This window comes from Mobula hypostoma, chromosome 26 (assembly GCF_963921235.1).
Source record: "Mobula hypostoma chromosome 26, sMobHyp1.1, whole genome shotgun sequence".
In the NCBI taxonomy this organism is placed as follows: domain Eukaryota; kingdom Metazoa; phylum Chordata; class Chondrichthyes; order Myliobatiformes; family Myliobatidae; genus Mobula; species Mobula hypostoma.
In genome coordinates this window covers 19828186-19852763 of record NC_086122.1, presented here as the reverse complement: position 1 = coordinate 19852763, position 24578 = coordinate 19828186, and the positions used below count along the sequence as shown (strand labels likewise).

Sequence of the window (24578 nt, the reverse complement as noted above, 5' to 3'; positions counted from 1 at the left end):
AGGACGAGTCAGGTGAGGATAGGACTAAACAGTGATAGTTGAGGAAATATACTCATGGAGATTGAGGAGGTAGTGGAGATCCTTAATGAGTATTCACCAGTGAGAGGGATAGTGATCACTGTTCAGATAGCATAAAACAAGCTGATATGCTAAAACATGTTGACAATAAGAAACGGGAGATGCTGGAGTATTTGTAAAACATCAGAATATAGTCATAGAGTCTGTGATGAGATTACACATAAATTAAGATGTTTGCTGGCCTGGGCTAACATCAGTGGCATTAGCAGTTGGTCTGCCACCTGTCCTCAGGGGAAGGAGAGATAAGGAACAATGAAGCAGCATCTGGAGATGTGTAATGAAGGGACGGGAGAGAGAGCTGTCTAGAGCGACTCCCCCTTTGAACCCTGAACTGTTTGAAGTGATGGACAGGTGATCTGGAGATGTGTAATGAAGGGATGGGAGAGAGAGCTGTCTGGAGCGGCTCCCCCTTTGAACCCTGAACTGTTTGAAGTGATGGACAGGCGATACCCCAGCAGGGTGATAAAAAGGGACAGGTTCGCTAAGGCAGCAGACACACGACACCCGAGGTAACGAGACCCTGGAAGCGGTGCGCCTCTCACAAGTCGGTGAGAAGCTGTTGGGCGGCTGATCGGGGGATCGGCCTTAAATGCACAGGGTGGAAAGGTACGATCAGTGGGAACCCGGTATGTGTCCACCCTCGCTTGGGTGCCGGGTTCACTGCAGGGGATCGACCGCATCTGGAGGAGGGGTCACAGTCGGTGACCTCAGGTGACATCACAAAGGACCCGCCCGAAAGCTGCTTGTGAGCAATATCGCTGGTCTGTGAGTGGAAACCGTTCTGAATAATCAGTCGTTCTCGTTCTCTCTCTCCCTCCCCCCATGTTGTCCATCACCATGGCAACGATTACTGCGAACTGAACTAAATTGGACTGAACTTTGTGTCACTTTGAAATTGGTCATTTACCCCTAGACAACGATAGAGCTTGATTGATGCTGTTATCTTAATTCTGTGCACATGTGTGTTTATCATTGCTGAACTGTTGCATTTATTATCCTTTCGATTACTGTGTTGCTTGTTTCTTTAATAAAACTTTCTTAGTTCTAGTAATCCAGACTCCAACTGAGTGATCCATTTTTGCTGGTTTGGCAACCCAGTTACAGGGTACGTAACAAGTCATAGAACAGCATATTAACAGGCCCTTCGGCTGATCTAGTCCACACCAAACTATTAACCTACCTAGTTCCATTATCCTGAGCCCAGATCATAGCCCTCCATACCCCTCCTATCTAGGTACCAATTCAAATCCCTCTTAAAATTTGAAATCAAACCCTAAACCACAACTTTTTCTGGCAGTCCATTCCATACTGTCACCACCCTCTGAGCGAGTAAGTTCCCTCTCATGTTCTCCTTTCCCATTTAACCTTTCACCCTTAACCCATGACCTCTAGTTCTAGTCTAGAAAAAAGCCTGCTTGCATTTACCTTATCTGTACCCCTCTTAATCTTGTATATCACAATCAAATCTCCCCTTAATTATCTACATTCGAGGGAATAAAGTCAAATCCTATTCAATATTTCCCGATAACTCAGGTCCTCAAGTCCTGAAAGCATCTTTGTTAATTTTTTCTGCATTCTCTCAATCTTATTGATAACTTTCCTCCGGGATGGTGACCAGAACTATGCACAATACTCCAAATTAGGAGTCACAAATATTTTATATACTTCAACATGTATTCGATATTTTGATTTATGAAGGTCAATGTGCCAAAAGCTCTCTTTATGATCCTATCTACTTGTAACACCACTTTCAAGGAACTATGGATCTGTATTTACCACAAATGATGTCAGGCTCACTGGCCTATAATTTCTCAGCTTATTTATAAAGCTTTTCTTAAACAATGGAACAACCTAGCTATTCTCCACTCCTCCAGAACTTCATACATTGCTAAGGATGTTTTAAATATGTCAGCTGGGCCCCTGCAATTTCTACACTAGCCTACCACAAGGTCTTGTGGTGAGAGAATCTAAGAGCAAAGGACTCTGCCTCAAAATAGAGGAGTGTCCTTTTAGAATAGAGATCAGGAGGAATTTCTTCAGCCAGAGAGTGGTGAATCTGTGGAATTCTTTGCCACAGGCAGCTGTGGAGTCTAAGTCTTTATGCATATTTAAGGCAGAGGTTGATGGGTTCTTGAATGGTCAGGGCATGAAGTGATATGGGGAGAAGGCAGGACATTGGGACTGAGGGGAAAATTGGATCAGCCATGACGAAATGATGGAGTAGACATGATGGGCCAAATGGCCTAATTCTGCTCCTATATCTTATAATCTTATCTTACAGTCTTATCGTTCAAGGAACTCCTAGTCAGGCCCTGGGCATTTATCCACCCTGATGTGCCTCAAAAAAACAAACGCCTCCTCCTCTGTAATCTGCAAACGACCCATAACCTCACTGCTTCTTTGCCTCAATTCTATATTCTCTGTGTTGATCTCCTCAGCAAATACAAGGTCAGAAAATCCATTTGAGATATCCTTCCAGCTCCATGTGTAAATGATCACTCTGATCTTCCAGAGGACCAGTTCTGTCTCTTGCTATCCTTTTTCTCTTAATATATCTGTTGAAGCCCTTGAGATTCCCCTTTACCTTGTCTGTTGGAAAGCAACCCCATACCTTCTTTTAGCGGTCCTGATTTTCTTTCGTAAGTGTTCTCTTCAATTTCTTATACTCTTCAAGTACCTCATTTGTTCCTTCCTGCCTACGCCTGCTATGTACCTCCTTCTTATTCCTAAGCAGGGCCTCAATTTCTTTGTGCTTAAGAAGGCTACGGTGCATTGACCTTCATCAATCGTGGGACTGAGTTTAGGAGCCGAGAGGTAATGTTGCAGACCCCACTTGGAGTACTGTGCTCAGTTCTGGTCGCCTCACTACAGGAAGGATGTGGAAACCATAGGAAAGGTGCAGAGGAGATTTACAAGGATGTTGCCTGGATTGGGGAGAATAGGCTGAGTGAACTCGGACTTTTCTCCTTGGAGCGACAGAGGATGAGAGGTGACCTGATAGAGGTGTACAAGATAATGATTGTGTGGATAGTCGGAGGCTTTTTCCCAGGGCTGAAATGGCTTAAATGAGAGGGCACAGTTTTAAGGTGCTTGGAAGTAGGTACAGAGGAGATGTCAGGGTTAAGTTTTTTTTTATGCAGAGAGTGGTGAGTGTGTGGAACGGGCTGCCGGCGATGGTGGTGGAGGTGAATATGATAGGATCTTTTAAAAGACTCCTGGATAGGTACATGGAGCTTAGAAAAATAGAGGGCTATGGATAACCCTAGGTAATTTCAAAGGTAAGGCCATGTTCAGCACAGCTTTGTGGGCCGAAGGGCCTGTATTGTGCTTTTCTATGTTTTCAAACTAAGTTCCCTGAACTTATTTTTCAGGACCTCGTCGTCTTCTCTATCTATGCCATTGGTACTGACGTGGACCACGACCTCTGGCTGCTTACCCTCCCTCTTAAGAATGCTATGGATACAACCCGAGATGTCCTGGACCCGGGCACCTGGGAGGCAATATACCATCCAGGAATTTTGTTCTCGTCCATATTGAACCTCTATCACCACAGTTCACTTCTTTTTCCTCTTTCCTTTCTGAGCCGTAGAACCAGACTCAGTGCCAGAGACTTGACTGCTAAGGCTTTCCTCTGCTAAGTCTCTTCCCGCATAAATATCCAAAGTGGTATACCCATTTTTGAGTGGAATGGCTACAGCGGTACTCTGCACTGGCTGCCTATCTCCTTCCCTCCCTTGAAGGTCACCCAGTTACTTATATCCTGCAATTTACCTGTAACTACCTCCCTGTATCACCTGTCAATCAACCGCTCAGCCTCTCAAATGATCGGGAGTTCATCCAGCTCCAGCTCTAATGGTTTTACGCGGTTTGTAAGGAGCTGCAGCTAGATGCACTTCTTGCAGACATAGTCATTAGGGACACAAGAGCTTTCCTTGGCTTCCTACATCCAGCAAAAGGATTCCACTATCCACTATCCTGCCTGGCATCCTCACTATTCTAACTGTGTAATACTAGAGAAAGCAAAAATAGATCTACCTACAGCCTCCTCCTCTCTTCACTGAAACTTCTGTGAGCCAAAGCCTGAGCTCCCTACTCTAACACTGGCCCACTTAGACAATGGCCTTTTGCACAATAGCTGCTCCGCTTAAACCTAACTTCTTTTTTATTAGACCTTGCCAAGTGCTTAATGATAAACACTCCAACGTCTCCTAATGGTTAGGATAAATAAGTCCACAGGGTCGAATGGGATATACTCCAGGCTACTGCAGGAGGCATGAGAAATGATTTTTACACCTTTAGCAATGATCTTTTCATCCTCTCTGGTCACAGGAATAATACCAAAAGATTGGAGGGTGATAAATATTATTCCTTTAGGGAATAGGGATAATCTTAGTGAGCGGTGACTAGTGAGACTTTGGTCAATGGTGAGCAAACTATCGGAGAGGATTCTAAGCGCATACCCTGATTAGGAATAGTGAGCATGACTTTGTGAGTAGCATGTCGTTTTTTATAAGTGTGATTGAATTGTTTGAGGAAGTGAAAAAACAAATTGATGAAGGTAGAGCAGTGGAAGTGGTGCAGATTGATTTTAGTGAGACATTTGACGAAGTTCCTCATGATAGGTTCATTCAGAAACTCAGGAGGCATGGGGTTCAGGGAAACTTGGCTGCTTGGACTGCCAACTGGCTTTCCCATAGGAGGCAGAAAGTGGTAGCAGACGGAGCATATTCTGCCTGGAAGTCAGTGACCAGTGAAGTTTCACAGGGATTTATTCTGGGATCCCTTGCTCTTTGTGATTTTTATAAACAACTTGCATGAGTGGAAAGGTGGATTAGTAAGTCTTTAGATGATCCGAGGTTTGGCGGTATTATGAATAATAAAGAAAGGGTCGTAATTACAATGGGTTATTGATAGAACGCAGAGCTGGGCTGTGAAATGTCAGATGGAGTGCAATCTGGAAAAGTGTCTAGTGATAGACTTTGGAAGGTCGAACTTGAAGGCAGAATACAGGATTGATGGTAGGATTCTTAGCAGTGTGGAGGCAAAGAGGGATCTTGGGTTTCACATCCATAGAAAACTCAAAGATACCGCACAAGATAATAGGATGGCTAAGAAGGTGCTTCATCTGTTGGCCGTTATTAGTTGGATGATTGAGTTGAAGAGCTGCGAGGTAATGTTGTAGCTTTATAAAACTCTGGAGAGATCACACTTGGAGCATTGTGTTCAGTTCTGATCCCATCATTATCTATTTATTTAGCAATTCAGCGTGGAGAAGGCCCTTCCACCCTTTCGAGTCAGAAAGATATAGTGATGGTGCAGAGGAGATTTACCAGGATGCTGCCTGGATTAGAGATCATGTCTTATGAGGATAGTTTGAGTGAGTTAGAGCTTTTCTGTTTAGAGCAAAAAAGGATGAGAGATGATTCGATGGAGGAGTATATGATAAAAAAGATGTATAGGTTAAGTGGACAGCCAGAGACTTTTTACCATGGAAGAAATGGCTAATACAAGAGGGCATAGGTTTAAGGTAATTAGATGAAATTCTAGTAGGCTGTCGGAGGTAATTTTCTTATACAGAGATTGTGGTAGAGGCAGATACAATAGGGCATTTAAGAGTCTGTTGGGCACAAGGATGAAAGAGAACTAAAAAGCTATGAGGGAGGGAAGGGTTAGATTGATCTCAGAGTAAGTTAAAAGATTAGCACAACATTCTGTGCTGATGGGTCTGAAACGTGTTGTGGCATTCTATATTCTATGAAAAGAGGAAAAAATGAAGTTTATTAAAAAGTGCAATTAGTATATACAAATAGATTATATACATTAATATGTTATATGTGTCATGCACAGTTGAAATCAACTTATAAATCAGGTCAGAGATAGAAATTTAACCATAGAACTTAAGAAAAAAAAATCCACTGTGGCCAGTTCATCATCTCACAAATGATCAAACATGGAATAAAATTCTGAATTTGACTATTTCATCCTTGAATCACTAACGTCTGGTTTTCTCACAATTCCCACAAACCAATTAGTGTATTAGTCTGTGAGAGGTAATATTAGTACTGATTAAGTTAATTCAATGCACATTTAAGGTGCTACTTTTTTCCAAATAGGAAAGATGAGTGGAATTAATTTTCATGCAATCATTATTGTTGAAACCTAAGTACAATTGGACTAAATAATCCAGATCAAAACAATAAACTATAAATTATCTCACTCCAAACAATAGGCAGTAAACCAATATTGATAGATTAGGTTAGTTAACATGTGTGTGTGGTATATATCGTTGATGGGGACAGTGCTGTGCCATATGATTGGGGTTAGGAAATCGAAAATTTGAAACTTTGCAAGAGCACCCAATATAGTAATATAATACAAACAATTGATATCAGGGCATTCACTTATGAAACACCCAGCTACATATTAAAGAAATCATATACTCCAAGAAGCAGTTAGATTAAAATATTTTGATTATTTGGGTAGGAGTACGTAGCCATTAAATGCTGTGATTTGAGGTTCTGTATTATAAAAGATGATCTATAAATATAAGAACAACATCCACTGTAGACAAATGGTCTTCAAAGTAGGAATACTATATACAACAAAACTGTTCATGTTGTCTGGAGCTGGGGTTGAGGGTAAAGAATGTGTTGATTCTGTGCCCTAGTACAAGTGGCCATTACTTGTTTCAAAGTTAGCAGAAATAAAATTTGAGCCAATCTCTATTTGATGATTTGGTTTTGCATTTGTTCTATTGCTGGTATACTGACTGAGTGAGATACATCAACTAAAGCAATGGCCACAAGTGGCTCACTGTGTTCTTCTGAAATCAGAGCATTATTGGAACATGCTATTATATAATTAGCTGGGTGTGTGTCTACACTGTAAACAGTGGTGATATGAGCTTAAAGAGAAACTGTTATAATCAATAGACATAGTTAACCTAACAAATGCACATCATCACCATTACTTGTGCTTCACCAATTAACTATGGTGAAGTAAAAACACCAGCCCCAAGATATATTATTGGGTTCATAATATTCTTAATATCAGGTCAGAAGGTTCATAATTTTAATTATTTTTTAATCACTCTGCCTGAAATTTCCCTCTATTGTTACATAACAGCTGTTACTTGCACATTCCCTGCAAAGTGAGTTCAAGGATTTAGGTGCTAATTTATAAAGGTGAATAGCCATCTGGTAGGAAACAGGCCACTATAGAGGATCGGAAAAGGCGCAGATGGTTGTAAACTCAGCCAGCATTTCCCTCCCCACCATCAAGGACATCTTCAAAAGGTGATGCCGCAATCCACCTGTAGGGAGCCCTACTATACAGACCTCTCTTCTCATTGCTACCCAGTGAGAAGATACAGGTGCCTGAAGACATACACTGAACATTTTAGGGCAACACGCACAAAATGCTGGAAGAACTCAGCAGGTTTTCTGAGCTCCTCAATTTTATCAACCTTGCCTCTAACTTCCACCAATCCTTAAATTCACCTGGTCTATTTCTGACATGTCTCTCTCCTTTCTCTGTCTCCATCTCTGGAGACAAACTTTCTACCGATATCAAGATGCCATTTCCTCTTCTCAGTTCCTTCATCTCTGACTCATCTGAGGCTTACCTTTTCAGAACATCTGAGAAGTCCTCCTCCTTCAAAAGATGGGGTTTCCCTTCCCCTACTATTGATGTTGCCTTCATCCAAATCCCCTCCATTTCCCAAACGTCTGCACTCATCCCATAACCCTGCCAATTTAACAGGGATAGAGTTCCTCTTGTCCTCACCTACCACCCCATGAACCTTCGTATGCAACACATCATTCTCCGAAATTCCATCCTCTTCAATGGGATTCTACCACCAAATGCATCTTTACCTTCCCTTCACTCTCTGCTTTCGAAAAGGATCATTTCCTCTGCATTCGCTTATTCGATCATCCCTCCCCACTAATCTGTCTCCTGGCACTTATCCCTGCAAGCAGAATAAGTGCTACACCCATCCATTCATCTCCTCCTTTACCGTCATTTAGGCCTCCAAATAGTCCTTCCAGGCCAGGTAATGTTTCTCTTGCAAATCTTTATGGGGTTGCCTACTGTATCCAGTGCTCCTAATATAGCTTCGTCTGCACTGGTAAGACCTGATGTAGATTGGGGGACTGTTTTCTCGAGCACCTTCACTCCATCCACAAAAAGCAGTGTTTCCCAGTGATCAACCATTTTAATTCCAGCCCATTCTCATTCCGACATGTCAGTCCAGTCCATGGCCTTCTTTTCTGCCACAGTGAGGCTGTTCGCAGAGTGAAAGAGCAACACCTCATACTCCTTCTAGGTAGCCTCCAACTTGATGGCTTGAACACAGATTTCTCCAATTTCTGGTAATTTTTTCCCCTCCTCTTCCCTTTTCTTCAATTTCCTACTTGAGCATCCCTCTTACCTCTTCTCCTCACCTGCCCCTCCTCCTTCCCTTTCTCCTATGGAAACACTTCCCTCTCCTATCAGATACCTTCTTCTCCAACCCTTTACTTTTTCCACCTGTCACCTCCCAGATTCTTACTTCATCCCCATCCCCCACCCTTCCTATTTCACCTATCACCTGCCAGACTGAGCTCCTTCCCCCTTCCTTTCCAGTCCTGCTGAAGTGCCTTGGACCGAAACGTTAACTGTTTATTCCTATCCATAGATGCTGCCTGATCTACAGAGTTCCTCTAGCATCTTGTGTGTGGGTTACTCTGGATTTCCAGCATCTGCAGAATCTCGTGTTCAACATTTTAGGGACAGCTTTATTGCCCTCCACCATCAAATTTACGAATCATCAATGAATCCATGAACGCCACCTCACTAATTTTGCTCTCTTTTTTGTATTTACTTAACTCCGAGTGGAGTCATTGGGATGCCGTCATGATGGCATTTTTTTAGCAGGCTCTCTTATATTACGAGGCCGAGTTGCTAGCTCGACGCTCAACCCAGCAAGGATGGAAAGCGTGCAAGGGAGCTGGCTGGATTCGAACTTGGGAACTTCGCTCTGAAGTCCGGCGCTGATGTCACTACGCCGCTGGCCGGCCTTCTTTTTTATACCACTTATTTACATTTCTGAGGTATATTTATTTCTTATTCTAATTTATGCTTTATTTTATATATTGCACTGTACTTCGGGTGGAAAACAGCAAATTCATCGATATTTGATAGTGACAATAAACCTAATTCTGATTGTGAAAGGACAGAACATCCAGGGTGGTGATATTGGGACTGCTCTCCATGCCACATGCTAGTTATGCTAGAAGTAGGGAGATCATACAGTTTAACACGTGGTTGGTGAGATGGTGCAGGAGTGAGGGGTTCAGATTGTTGGATCATTGGGCTCTTCTCCAGAGAAGGTGGGACACTCTCCAATTGGGACAGTTTGCACTTGAACTGGAGGGGGACCAATAACCTTGCAGCAAGGTTTGCTAGTGTTGCTCTGGGGGATTTAAACTGGAGCTGTTGAAGGATGGGGACCAGAGTGTCACAGTAGCCTGTGGAGTAATGTTGAAAGTAGATGTTAAGCTTACATGCAGAGACGGGAAACAAAAGGTCGAGCATGATAGGGCTAATTTTCTGAGTTGCATCTATTTCTTCGATCTCAGAGCAGTGATCAGCATGTGGAATTATAATACTGTAGCTATCAGTGTGACTTGGTTGCCGGAGGGGCAGGGCTGGGAGCCGCTGTTCCACACGTGACAGGAGGAGAAGTATCAAAGATGGAGGGGTGGCATTACTCATCAGGGAAAATGTCACGGCCGTGCTCAGGCAGGACAGACTAGAGGGCTTGTCTTCTGAGGTGAGACTAGATCTATAGGTCAGAGGTCACGGGGAAAAAGATGAAATAATTAAGGGGAACTTCCAGACAGTGGCGGGTGTAAGTGCGGAAGGAGCTGCAAGCAGAAGTAGTGGATGCGGGTTCGAATGCAACATTTAAGAGCAGTTTGGATAAGTATATGGATAGGATGGATCTGGAAGACTGTGGTCCAGGTGCTGTTTGATGGAAATAGCAGAACAGTTCGGTATTGACTAGACTGGCCAAGCCTATCCTTATGCTGTAATGTTCTATTATTCTATTTAATCTTCCAGTAGCATCAAGTATTTTGCCTTCATGTGAAGTAAATGCCCTCTGAAATCTCACAGGAATTCAATGTAAGCAGCAAGAAATTTATTTAACAGACTCTGTTCCACAACAGGGTCATGTTCCCTAAAGGACTGTGACAATTTTATACTCTTGTAGAGGACTTAATCACAAATGCAAATCTTTATCCATAGAATGTCAAGTAATCCATCTAAATATATCGATGCATTAATATTACTAACACTTTGCATGAAAAAGTCAATTGCATTGACTGTTTTTGAATTGCTACAGCGCAGATTTTCATAGAATTTATATAATGATTGACAGAGTAATATCATGACTTCCCTAACTAATGCACAGCTAGGATCTTACTAAATAAATATCCTCAAGCACTATGAAGAGTGCATCAGTTTCTGCCAGCATTTATAGCAGAATATTGAGCTGTCCTGTTGAAAATTTGGCAAATTGCTTGATTGCCGGAAGGTTTTCATTTAAAAATCACACTGTATTTCTTTTGTTTGTTTTGAACCCATTATTTGCAGAGAAAGAAAGTTACCTGTTATCCAAAATTATAAAGATAAAGTAGCAGAATGCCAATGTACAGTTTTGGTTTTCACATTGGACCGGTTTGAAAAGCCATAACCTTGTTGGTTGAAATGGCACTTTGCTCAAAACTGTACTTCTCCCTGAAAAAAAAAGGCATATAACTACTGATGAGAATAGTTTCTACCTTTCGCAACTTACCATATCCAACTTCAAGTGAAATCCTCCAAACACAATCCATGTTACTAGGATAATTTCCTGGAAAACCTGGGCTCAGGATGACGTCACTGGAATCCATGGAAGTCCCTCCGCATTGTGCTTGAATGAGAAAAGAAGAAAAGTATTTATTTCTGCCAGATCAGGAATTAAGAAATGATTGCTTAAACTTTGGAATGAAGAAAGGTAAGGGAAAAAGTTGATCTTATTACATTCATCTTGCCAACTTGAAAGAAAGATTAATTTTCAGGTCTGGTGTTCCTAGATAGTTGGATGTCCCTGAAATTGAATCAAGTGGTGAAACAGGCGTCAAGGTTATATTGAAATGGAGTCTTCTAATCTCTGTTAAAATGCCCTTAGATTAGGGGTCTTTTAAATCCAACATCAGAGATATCATGATGATGTACTCTGCACAAGATTCTTGAAGAACTGCATCACAAACGGGAATGTTTCTTTAACGTTTCAAAACAGGTTATACAAAAGTGCAGATGTAATGTCACAGGATTGCCAATGTTCACTGACATCATTCTATTCCCTTTATTCTGATGCCACACCAGACTTCTTCGTAAATCTTAGCTTTAAGCCAGAGGCCTATTTCTAGTGAGGCTTGGGGCTTAATTTCAGAATGGTCCTAAGGTTGCAGATCAGGCATTTTTTTCAATACCTTCACACCAGAAACTAGTTAATTGATATCTAGAAAGTTATTAAATTTATTTTCAATTAATAAGTTCAAAAGAAATAAACAGAAGAACTACAAAGAATCTTATTTCTGGTCATTTTAAGTGGCACCACAAGTTTCATTTTTGAGCAAGTTTTTTTCCATCATCTAAAATTAGCAATGATAGGATTTACCTCCTATTTTTCACCGAGGGTCAAATGATTGTCAGCTTGTACCTATACTTCCCAATGTATTGGGAGTATATATCTATATAAATTTCACTGTAATTTCATTGTAATATTAAACGGAGAACTAACTCAGTACAAAATATACAACTTAACATGAGAAGCACTCTGCACTTTTCAAACAGTTTAAATGTTGAAAAAAATAATGGTATACAAACAAAATGAGAAAAAAATAGGCATCTGCTTCTTTGGATAAACTCAAATTAATCATTACACCAGCTTGGGTACGAACCTACATTGAATGCACAACTGATTAGCAGACTTTAAATGGACTCTTTCCACATTTATATCCTCTCTTGCTTTTTATCAGACATATCCGAGAAGAAAGTAAGTTATTACACTCTGTTAAGTTTTCCCTTCATCCACCTCATTAGAACTTAAGGATGTGCATAATTAATCTACTCTCCATTTTAAGAAAATTTTCAAGGCCTTGGCCAGGTGGGATTATTATTCCATTTTCAGGCCAGAGACTAGTGGATAATAATTTATTAGAATAATTATACCCAGCATGTAATAGCTTTTCAATTATCTGCATATTTAATCCAGATCTCAGGCTTGTCAATGGATTGAGAAGTACATTTCAGCAACTCAAAGTCTCCTTTTGATACAATCGGTCAATTTACTTTACACAAGTAATCATTCTCATCTCTGCATTAAATGCAAGGAGCAGAGAATGTTTCAGCAATTCTCTTTACAAAATGTGATCTTCCCCATGTTTTCCATTCCATCATATTATACATCCTTAAACAAAGTTTATTCAGTTCTCTTTTTATATATAAATTCAATACCACCATGATTTAGTCAGAGGATTTTGTCATCCATCATTGTCCGATTTGAAACCCCCAACATCGGTCAAATGAAATATTCCAATATATTTTAATGGTCAACAATGCCTTCTAGAGGAGGTCTGTAAGGATTGAAAAGACCAAAGCGTCAAATTCTTTCTGTTGCTAATAATGAACTGCATACAAATAGTTATAAGCCATGGTAAACAACAAAGGAGAGAGTTTTTTTTTAGCCAAACACTGTTAATGTTTTTTTCTTGAATGATTCTTCACTGAATGCAACACACACAAAATGCTGGAGTAACTCAGTAGGTCAGATGGCATCCATGGAAATGAACAAATGGTCAATATTTTGGGCTGAGACCCTTCTTCAGGACACTCTTGTCTTCACTGTTGAGCTTAGTGGGTCAACTGACAAATTAAACTTAACCAACTGGTGACAAACTCTGTGAAACTAATCGATACGATAAATACAACAGCTAGGCTCTGTAAATTAGTCCTTCAGTTTGAGTTAAGTAAGTGAATGGGTACAAAACTTGTTGTAATTATTGACATTACTGTAAATTTCCAAATGCCCATTATTGTAGTTTGAAAAGAAATCACATTTATGATTTTACTATATCAAATTCATTACTTATTGTCCTTAGATTCTTCCCTATAATGTTTGCAGAATTTGCTTTGAAACAGGAAGGTGGAACAGGGGGTGAGGAGACAGTGAGTGGAATTCAGGCGTTTCACTGCAGGAATCGAAAATGTATTTAAAATATGCCAGAATTCACAATTGAGTTAGAAAATCAATTTTACAGCAGTAAATATTAATCTGCAAGTCATTATATTTGGCTGATAAGGTTTCTGCAAATATAGCCCCTGCAGTGCCTTACAGAAACCAGAAACATAATTATTTGTAGAAAATCATGGTGTTTGTGAGTATTTGAAACAGGAAGACAATTCTGTATCTTTCTGCCCAGCTGTAGCATATATAAATGTATCTGCAGTGTATGCAGTAACTGTCAGTTATGTTGTTTACATCAGCAACAGTACACTTTGCCTTCAGGGAGGGGTTGGTGGTGAGGGGGAAGAGAAATGCACCTCCCTCCTTAGCTGTTGCATTTGCTCCGAAGAGAAACATTATTAAAAATTTATACAGAGCATCAGGACTGTGAAGGAAATCTATAGCATGAATATGAATTGGGGCTGGAGAGTGCATTGACTGCAAGACACAGTTCTTTACCATTGTTAAGGTGGACAGACTGTGGTTGACAATTTAGATTGCTAGCTTGACCTCAATTTAGAAACATAAAATATTGCTTCAGTGAGAAAGAGAGAGCGTTGTGCCATTCACAACTTCCTCATTCCAAACAAAATTCCATCGCCTACAGATTCAGCCTCACAGCTATTGTGCATTTCACTTCCGCAGTGTGATTTGTTACCTTCTGGTAACAAGATCAGTTCTGGTTTTTAGGACAGTAAAGGTTCCTCGCTCTTCAATTCAACTATATACATTAACCTCATCTTCAGAAGAAGATTCTCATGTAACAACGTCATTTTTTCTGCATTATTTACATTCTTTTCTGAACGACTTTCTGAAAGGCAGGCAAATTTTGGGTTGTTTTGTATTGATATCTTTCAACTATTTTATATTCAATCCTTCACGCTTGCAGTGAATATATTGTATTACAAATAAGAAATTTTGATTTTATATTACTTCTGTGATGGATGATTCATTCACCTGCATCATAATGTTCACAGCCAAATATTGTACTCACTTTTGCAAACTCAATTCTTCATAACTCAAGAGACCTCAGACTTAAATTTCCTGATTAAATGCAATGCATTCACTTTGGGGTGCAAATTTCCAGTCCTGATGACGGATATTTGCTTCCTTGGCCAGGAGGTCTCACAATTTGCTATGCTCAGCTTTCTAAACACAGTTACTGCCACTTGTACGATCAAATAATTGTAAGTAAATTCTAACTAACATGGTTTAGCTTCTGGTTATTAAATGGTAACCAATCTTCAGTTCTTGAAATGTAAATGGTAAGCAGTAATCAGTTCGAAGTTACAGCGAAGTATTATTTATAGAGTAACTTCACAAACAAGCTTTGTATATAGCAACACACATGAAAGTTGCTGGTGAACGCAGCAGGCCAGGCAGCATCTCTAGGAAGAGGTACAGTCGACGTTTCAGGCCGAAACCCTTCGTCAGGACTAACGAAGGGTCTCGGCCCGAAACGTCGACTGTACCTCTTCCTAGAGATGCTGCCTGGCCTGCTGCATTCACCAGCAACTTTGATGTGTGTTGCTTGAATTTCCAGCATCTGCAGAATTCCTGTTGTTTGCGTCTGTATATAGCAGATGCGTTGTCAGTAGAAGTGCGTTGGTCACTGGTTTTTTACTGCTTAAGAGGTGCAGTATAACACAATGGGTTACTCAATTTGGCTTGTTTCAAAGTACAATAGCTTAGTAAACTTGCAGACTAGATGGATAATATAATTTATCATATCAACAACTGATCTATTAACGTTGGAAGTTTTATGTATATAAGAAGCTAGCTTTACAGCATTAATTGTGGGTGGTTGGGGTCTGTGGCACAAAAAAAAAGATTTTAGTCTGTTTCTATAAAAAGGATATCTGAGGAAATAGTGCATGTATATGAAGTCACCCAACTGGCAGAAAAATGTAAACAGCAATTGAGGCTGATTAGGAAGGGGATGTTGAACATCAAGACGGATGAAAGAAACATGGGGTGAACTAGAATTCATTCCTTTGACTTACCCTTCTGCGATGGATGATTCATTCATCTGCACCATTTGTATGACTTTTTAACTTATAGGAATTGTACCTGTAGTCTGGAATATTTTGTGTTTTAGAAGTGGGTTGTAATTTGGAAATGTTTAAAATAGAAGTCTTTTGTGAGTTTTAAGTGTGTTTTAAAAATGCTGTTGGAATTTAAGTGTGTATCACTGAAAATAAATGAATTGTGTTTCAAAATACTTTGTTGTAGCAGACACCAACAGAATCAACAAACTCATTCGTAAGGCCAGTGATGTTGTGGGGATGGAACTGGACTCTCTGACGGTAGTGTCTGAAAAGAGGATGCTGTTCAAGTTGCATGCCATCTTGGTCAATGTCTCCCATCCACTACATAATGTACTAGTTGGGCACAGGAGTACATTCAGCCAGAGACTCATTCCACCGAGATGCAACACAGAGCGTCATAGGAAATCATTCCTGCCTGTGGCCATCAAACTTTACAACTCCTCCCTTGGAGGGTCAGACACTTTTACAACTCCTCCCTTGGAGGGTCAGACACCCTGAGCCAATAGGCTTGTCCTGAACTTATTTCCTGGTGTAATTTACATATTACTATTCAACTATTTATGGTTTTATTACTATTTAATTATTTATGGTGCAACTGTAACGAAAACCAATTTCCCCCGGGATCAATAAAGTATGACTATGACTATGTTAGCTGGAAGACTCTTCTCCTTGATAAGGAGAGGGGACCCACAACTCAAATAGTGGGTACTGGAAGCTAAACTCACTTTGGAGAATAAACAACACTAGTTTATTAAATGAACTAGTCTTTGAAGATTGTGGGTGGCCATAAGTATGGATAAGTACTGACTATAATGGAAACGTATGTAAAGGATGGAAAGTTATTGAATGGTTTATTGTATATAATTTTATTTTTGAATAAAGTGTATTTTGAAATAAAAATAAGTCTTTGAAGATTGGATAGTTACAGTATAGCCTCCCTTTAGTGAGAGTACTTGTGACTATTTATATCCAAAAGGGCTTTAGGTCTTCATTTAAGTTTAAAACTTTTGTGGCCAGCAAAACCAATACCATCACATTCTTTGAAATGGTTGTCCTTCTGTTGCTTAATGCTGCACCTTGCACCACTTCGTGGATAAAACATATACCAAATACTAATGCTAACAGATTGCAGAGAGCTGTCTGGAGAAGCTCTGAGGAAGAGATCTGTCTGTGAATATTCTCACCTCTCGCACTGGCCACCAGTTATAAGCACCTATTTGACTATGGTTCTACTGCCTTCAAAGGAACCAAATGAATGGAGATAGGTGAAAGTGGAAAATTATTTTTATCCGTGTACTTTCACCTAATCAACCAAAACCATTGCTTGTTTTCTTCTTAACCAGACATAAATTTGGCAAAGAGTCTGAATTAAATAAAGTGGGAAGAAAGTCCTCAAAAAAAAACAGGATTAAATAATTAATGGCTGCAACTGATCTCATGACACCATTTTGAAAAGAAAGGGAGGTATCTCTGGTGTCCTGGCTGATTTTTATCAAAACATCAATAAATAGTTCACAACACCTAGGATATTTTTTTTTCCTTTTGGCATCAGTAAGCAGATAGTAATGTGAAATGCACTTTGGGGTATCCGGAATTCATTACATAAGCCATGAGCTAGAATTAAATGTCCAGTGAGAATTTCAGGAGTTTCTGCCCTGGATACACATCAGCACAATTAGGCAGATAATGTCCACTGGGACAAGGTGGCTGCTCCTTAATGCGGTCAGACCATCTGCTGCAAATAACGTGTGTAGGCCAATACAAACTGAATAAGCAAACAAGAGAATTTTGTCTTGCAGTTGCTGTCCAAGTTGTGCCACTGCCATGAGTCTTTGATCCACAATCACAGTGGACGGAGCAGCAAACCACACGGAGGGATTCAGGATAACTCCATAATCTCCAGTTAATCTTGCAATAATGTTACATTTCAATATATGAAATAGAAGCAGATCATTTTGTCCCTTACGTCTGCTCTGTATTTAAACAGGTGTAGTTACATGAAGCAAATTTTATCAACGGACCACTAAATCAGTCTGATTCCTCTGGGAAAGAGCAGTTAAGCTGAAATAAGAACATGGATCTGCAAGAAACACTCCACAGGTCAGGGGCCATCTGTACAGGGAGAAACAAAGTTAATGATCAATGATCTTAGAATATAAAGTGCACCTGGGAAAGCACATTGCGGGCCATTGGTTCACAGCTACACACTTTCCCTCGTGCAACAAAGGAAATGCATTGCCTGGGACTGGTGCCAAGTCCAAGAGTGAGAGAGAGCTAGTTTTTGAAATGCCTACCAGGTTGAAGAAGTGGGCAGGTTAGGAAAAAAAGCAAAAGATTGAGATTCTGGTGGTGTAGCAGAGGGGAGCTCAGATTTGCAATGTGAGGGTATCAAAGGTTTTGGGGATAAAGCCAGAGAAAGGGTTGATTTAAAAAAAATCAGCCATGATTCAACATTCACGGCTGTGCTCCAGCATTGCTGTCAAATGATTCAACAAAATCAATTTCAGTGCAGGAGAATGAAAGGTTAAACAATAAGGAGGGGCATTGATAGGGTGAATCACTCAAGTCTTTTGTTCCCAGGATATGGGCATCAAGGATAAAGTCAAGAAATCCTAATTGTTTGTGGGATTTAGGGGAGCAAATTTGAAGAGAGGTAGAAGACAGTTGCAGGAGAAAGAAGGTTGGATAGTAGGCTATTTTAAATTTCTGTCTATTGACTGAGACTCCCTTATTGTAAAGGGGCTGGGTGGGATTGAGTTTGTCAAATGTGTTCAGGAAGGTTTTGTTAATCAATATATAGAGGTCCCAACTAGAGTGAGCTTGATACTGGATCTCCTATTAGGGAACGAAAAAGGTGCTTGTGTAGGGGACATTTTGGAATTAATGATCATAAGTCCAATAATTTCAAGACACTGTAATTGAGTAGGATAAGATTGGTCCTTGTGTTGAGGTTCTAAATTGGAGAAAGGCCAATTTTGATGGCATCAGAAAGGATCTGGTAAGTATCCATTGGAACAGGTTGTTTTCAGGCAAATGGATGCCTGGTAAGTGGAAGGATTTCAAAAGTGAAATTTTGAGAGTACAGAGTATATTTGTTGGAATAAAAGGCAAGACTAACAGGATGAGGGAACATTGAGTTTTGGTTAAGAAGGAGTGCATAGTAGGTATCGTCAGTGAGGAACAAATGAGGTACTTGAGGAGTACAAGAAATATAAGAGAATATTTAAAAAGGAAATAATAAAGGCTAAAAGAAGGCATGAGATTGCTCTGGTAGACAAGGTGAAAGAGAATCCCAAGGGCTTCTACAAATTATTAAGAGCAAAAGGACAGCAAGGAACAAAATTTGGTCCACTTGAAGAACAGTATGGCCATCTATGCATGGAGCTAAAAGGGATCTTAAACGGATTGTTTGCAGTTGTGCTTACTGGGGAAATGAACACTAAGTCTATAGAACTGAGGCAAAACAGTAGTGAGGTCATAGATGATATTGGGTTTACAGAAGAGGAGATGATTGCTATCTTGAGGCAAATTATGGTGGATAAGTCACCTTGGACCTTGCTAGGAGGCATAAGTTGTGGGGGTCCAGGCAAAGGTAATGAAAACATTCTTAGCCACAACTGAGGTATGTGGATGGGTGGGATACAAAGGGCTATGGTCTATGTATGTATCAAAGGGACTGGGCAGAATAACAGCCAGCATGGACCAGATGGGCTGAAAGGCCTATTTCTCTGTTGCAGTGCTCTATGAGTCTAAGAACTAGGATGTATAAGTTTAGGGTGAAAGGGGAGAGATTTAATAGGAACTTGAGCGGTACTTTTTCTCACACAGAGCTGAACTGCCAGAAGAGGTGGTTGAGGGAGGTACAATCATAGCTTTTGAGAGACAAGCAACATACACACAAAAATGCTGGTGAACGCAGCAGGCCAGGCAGCATCTATAGGAAGAGGTAGCATCTATAGGGTAGATGCTGCCTGGCCTGCTGCGTTCACCAGCCTTTTTTGTGTGCATTGCTTGAATTTCCAGCATCTGTAGATTTCCTCATGTTTGCTTTTTAAGAGATAGTTATTTTAATTCCCCTGTGTCATTCTTTCCTTTTCAGGGTGATTGGGGCTCTGTCAGAGTCCCTGATCTAACGTTCAAACTATGGTTCTTCTCGAGCAGTGGGTTTTGGATCAACTGTGTGGCCTAATGCTTCAATATCTCCAAGGAGATGGGAGGCTTGGAGAAGTGGCACGGAAGATTATGATATTGGAAAAGCGAATTGCTAGCCTCTGCTCTTGTTGCTGCAGGAGAGACCTCTCTCTCTCGTGCGCGCTGGAGAGAGAGATCCTGTCTGAGATACTGAAATGCTGATTTGTGGACTGTAGCTTTGATGAACTCTGGATCAAGGTCTCTTTGGGGGGGTGGAGGGTTGGGGCGAGCTTCTGCTGTTGTTTGCATTGTGGATGAGTGAGGGGGTGGGTTGGTGCTTTTGCTGGCATGAGTGGAGGGTTGATGCAAAGGGGGGGGCTTTGGAGCTTTGATATTTCTATCATTCTTTCTGTGGGGTTTTTGTTTCATGGATGTCTGTGAAGAGCATGAATTTCAAATTATATTCTGTATACCTTCTCTGATATTAAATGAACTTTTGAATCACATTGGAGTAGAAATTTAATACAAAATGATTGCAGATCATATTTCATGTCCGAAATCCCATTCCACTAAAATCAGTTGACCAAATTTCATAAGTTGAGTACCAAGCAGGATTGTTTCTACAATGAAAGTTCTGTGCTGTTGACATAGTTCTGATGCATTAGTCGTATGCCATCTATTTCCTAAGACTATGTACACAGAATGTATACAGTGTGCTCTAAAATATTTCATCATTTCACTTTCTCTACCAATTTTAGGCTGCTACTCATTGTTTTCTGCTGAAAAGCTGCTCTCTCATATTTCCTAAATATGCCCTGCTAGCCTTATTTAGGTGACTGCTGCCAACTGCTTGTTTTTCTCTGCCAATGAAACTGGCATTGCAAAAATAAATTAAGTACTGGTGACTTCTTCAAAGCAATTAAGTTTGAGCTTATAACCATGATCCAAAATGCTCTGGAGCTTTACAGCTTATTCCTAACCTCACAATCCTTCTCTTGGCTCCAATTAAGTCCACTTCTGTGAACGGGCAGCATTCAATTCAAAAACCTCAAAAGGAATATTACAGAAAAGGCAGGAGGAACTCAGCAGGTCAGGCATCATCTATAGAGGGAAATAAACAATCGATGTCTTCAGCCAAGACCCTGTATCAGGACTGGAAAGGAAGGGAGTAGAAGCCAGAATAAGAAGGTGTGGGGGAAGGAGTACAAGCTGGCCACTGAGACTAGGTAGGAGGAAGGTGAGATGGTTGCAGAGGAGGGTGAAGTATGAAACTGAGAAGGGATAGGTAGATGAGGTAAAGTGGTGAAGAAGAAGGAGTCTGATGACAGCTGACAATGGAAGAATAGGAAGGAGAAGGGGAAGCAGAGGGAGGTGATGGGCAGATGAGGAGAAGAGAAGGATGAGAGGGTAACCAGAATGGGGAAGGGAATGAGAAAGGAGGAGTGAGGGGAAAGTAATTGCCAAAAGTTGAAAAAACTGATGTTCATGCCATCAGGTTGGTGGCGAAGTCCTCAACAAAGCCAATCTATGTCAGATCTCACCAATATAGAGGAGGTAGTTTCAGGATCACTGGATAAAATATATGACCCCAAAAGACTCAGATGAAATGTTGCTTCACTTGGAAGGACAGTTTGGGACTCTGAGAGGTACTGAGGGAGGAGGTGTAGGGGCAGGTATGGCACCAGGCATGCTTAAAGGGATAAGTGCAAGGTGGGAGATCAGTGGAGAGGGATAAATAGACAAAGGAAGTCACTATGAGAAAAATGCAAATAATAAAAAAAATCTGTGCTTCACTAAAATCAAATGCCTCTGTGAATATAATACTTGAAATCCAGCATCGACTGTATACTCCTTTGCCTATATGTGTTTAACCCTCAATATACTGAACTAGGAGAAAAGGTACTTTCAAATGATTTGATCTAACACTTGTACCAAAGATGTTTTTTTTCTGTGAACAAATGGATTAAAAGAGTCAGAGTGGCAATAATAAACTTAAACACTGCTTTCCACATGTTGGACCATACTCAAGGTACACTTGTTCTTGTATACATACCAATACAAAGTGGAGGAGGGTAGTTCCACCGGCGGACAGTTCCAGGCATACAAGATATATGGGAGTGCCCCTGGGGGGATAAACAGGAATGATTGACCTACCATCATCAATTTTCATCTGAAACATCCAAAAGCAAAGTTCTGTAATAGTCTACATTTTACATTACTTAATTACCTGCAGTTGGTATCCTGGTTCACACTGAAAAGTCACAACATCATTGATTAAGTATCTCTCACCAATCTTCACACTGTTGGCAGGGATCAATGGTTCTGGGCAGCTTGTCAGCCCCACAGCTACAAAAAAGAGAATATGAAAGCAGTTACTAAGTGCCGACATTTGTGAGGTTCCTGTGCATTTTCAGAACCGTAATCCCAACTGAATACAGGGATTCCTTGTCATTGTGATTGCTACAGCTCCTGAAGCATTTTGGTAGTATAACAAGCATGATGTTCAGAGTGATCCACTCTTTAATGTCAGCGTATTGACAAGATGCATTTGGCCATTATTGCCATTCCCATCATTTGCACTTTGTTCGACACTGTTAGTGTGGAATTATAGTCAGAAAGCATGTGGAAATCAATTTGGTTCCCACTACTCATTTATCAGGAGTTCCCAACACTTCTTATGCCATGGAGCCTTGTCATTAACTAAGCAGCCTATGGATCTCAGGTTTGGAACCTCTGTCATTGATGAATATGAACATATATAAGTTTGATGCTTTAAAAAAAAAGAAAACTATTCAACTGCTAAAGTGGAGTGGTATAATGCTGGGAAAAATAGAAGGCTTGTCTTGAATACAGGCCCTCAGTTCAGGGAAATGTGTTTAATTCATGTTAAAATAGCTTACTTAAAAGACACACAAAATGCTGGAGGAATTCAGCAGGTCAGGCAGCATCAATGGAAATATCACAATGTTTTGGGCGGAGATCATTCTAAATTCTTCTGCACTATTTTCCTTTATCTTCAATTCTTGTTCCACAATGGTTGGCATCCGTCTGTCTCGGAGGACAATGGGTGATGATTATCATCACCACAAGCCTTGGTGGAAGGTATGGAGATCCTGAGATGCCCAGTCGCCAAGATCCCCCTCTTGGCCTCACCAGTGTAATCCAAAGGAAAGCTTATGAAGCAATACGTTTGGCACCATCTTGGCTGTAGGAGCTGCCGGAAGGATGTTCAATGACGTCCAGCCACCTTTGGGGCTCCACTCTGGATTTGCTGTCTGGGTTTACTGCTGTAGCCCTTGTCTCTCCCGAGGCTGCCCACTAGGCAGTGGGGCTATTTACCCATAGTCACAATACATACTTAGAAAGCAACTATGAAAACATCAATCCTTTTTGCAAGGATTTGTAATTTCTGTGGAAGTTGTGCTTATGAATTATTTTTATTGCAAACAAATGGGGATAAAACATGACACCAGTGAGTGACCATCACCTAAAATCTACCCTACAAAGCAGCAGCAATATCTTCTTCCAGCTATAGTGAGGTTAAATTAGACCATTTAATTTTTATTTTCTTTATAGTTGTAACTTTTATTGCATGCTTGTATTTTATATACATACATGCATATAACTGTTTAGTATGCTTCCTAGTGGTGACAGTATGTATACACAATTGTTCAATGTGACCCTGGTATTTACAGTTCTTTGAATCATTCTGGGAAGTTCCAGAAAGTTCTCTGGTATAGCATTATTTGAATAGGGGCTATCTGATTGGTTAATTCTCATCTACAAATTTGAATGGAATGTTTCTTATGGTATGCAAAGAGCTGAACACTTAAGCTCACCGTCTTTATTCTTTATTCATTTAGTCTTTGCTTCCCCTTTCCCTTCTGTACTAGACCTCTATTACTGTCAGTTTCCAATTGTCTTTATTCTCATTAGCACTTAATAAAACGATCATGAAGCAACAAGTTTAATGCCTCTACCTTGACTTCCAAAAGAACCTTGATTCAAAATTTCAGAAACTAACATGTACTTACTTTTATTCTCCCAATGAAAATATGTACTTCACAAACATGCTTTTCCTCACATAGATCTTTAGAGTATGACAGAGCGAAATTTACCAAGAATAACCTTCAAAGTGGTAGCAGAGGAAAGAATGAAGTGTCAGAACAAAGACGCACTCAGCAAAGGAATAATGTCGAGCAAAGTAATGTAATAAAACAGTGCATCAGCTGCACATCACCATTAACAGCGTACAACATTTTCAAAAAAAACATTTGCTCCCCCTTGTCCTCCACCTCAAGTTGTTAGGAGAAAGAGTTGAATCAGAGACAGTTTCTTCACTTGGAATTAGGGTACAAATCATTTCTTGAATAAGATATGGGCATAGCAGGTGGCATACATTGAACGTAGAGAATAGCAAGAAGCAGTGAGTCCCACTGACAGATAGCATTATCGGTAAATGTGAGGAGGAGGAGGTTTCAGGTTTTCTTTCATTGATTTCCCATGCTCAGTGATGAAAATAAAATGAAATACTGGAACTGAATAGAGCCAAACAACAGATCCTGCAGATACAGGAATCTGGATCAACGAACAATCTGCTGGAAGAACTCAGTTGGTCAAGCAGCATCTGAGGGGGTAGGGACAGAATTATCGATGTTTCGGTTTAAAACCCTGCATCAAGATTCTTTTCCCCCTGCAGTTGCTGCTCAATCTATTGAGTTCCTCCAGCAGTTCCAATCAATATCCACATCCTTACATCGATGGAAAACATTTCTGTTTATTCATTTTGTACAAAACTTAATTTTGGCCCTATTGTAATTCAAAATCTTGTCTATTTTAATAATGTATGAGAACCTGGCTTAATGTTTATCAGAATATTTGCACTGATAAGGATACAGAAAATATAATAGAATGGAAAAAAAAATGGAGAGCAGCCAATATTGATGATACAGAAGAAAACAAAATACCAGGCAAAAGGTAATCTGAGTAGGCTTAAGTGCACTTAT

At 40.3% G+C, this 24578-nt stretch overlaps 1 protein-coding gene across 1 annotated transcript in view; it reads right to left on the bottom strand.

Moving 5' to 3' along the window:
- csmd2 (CUB and Sushi multiple domains 2) overlaps positions 1–24578 on the bottom strand; it is a 2031293-nt gene that overhangs the window by 198508 nt on the left and 1808207 nt on the right. Inside the window, exons 38-40 of the mRNA XM_063033882.1 lie at positions 21800–21918; positions 21626–21695; positions 10919–11035 (exon numbers count right to left, since the gene is read on the bottom strand). Coding sequence (XP_062889952.1) covers positions 10919–11035; positions 21626–21695; positions 21800–21918 — 306 coding nt within the window. The remainder of the gene's footprint in view (positions 1–10918; positions 11036–21625; positions 21696–21799; positions 21919–24578) is intronic.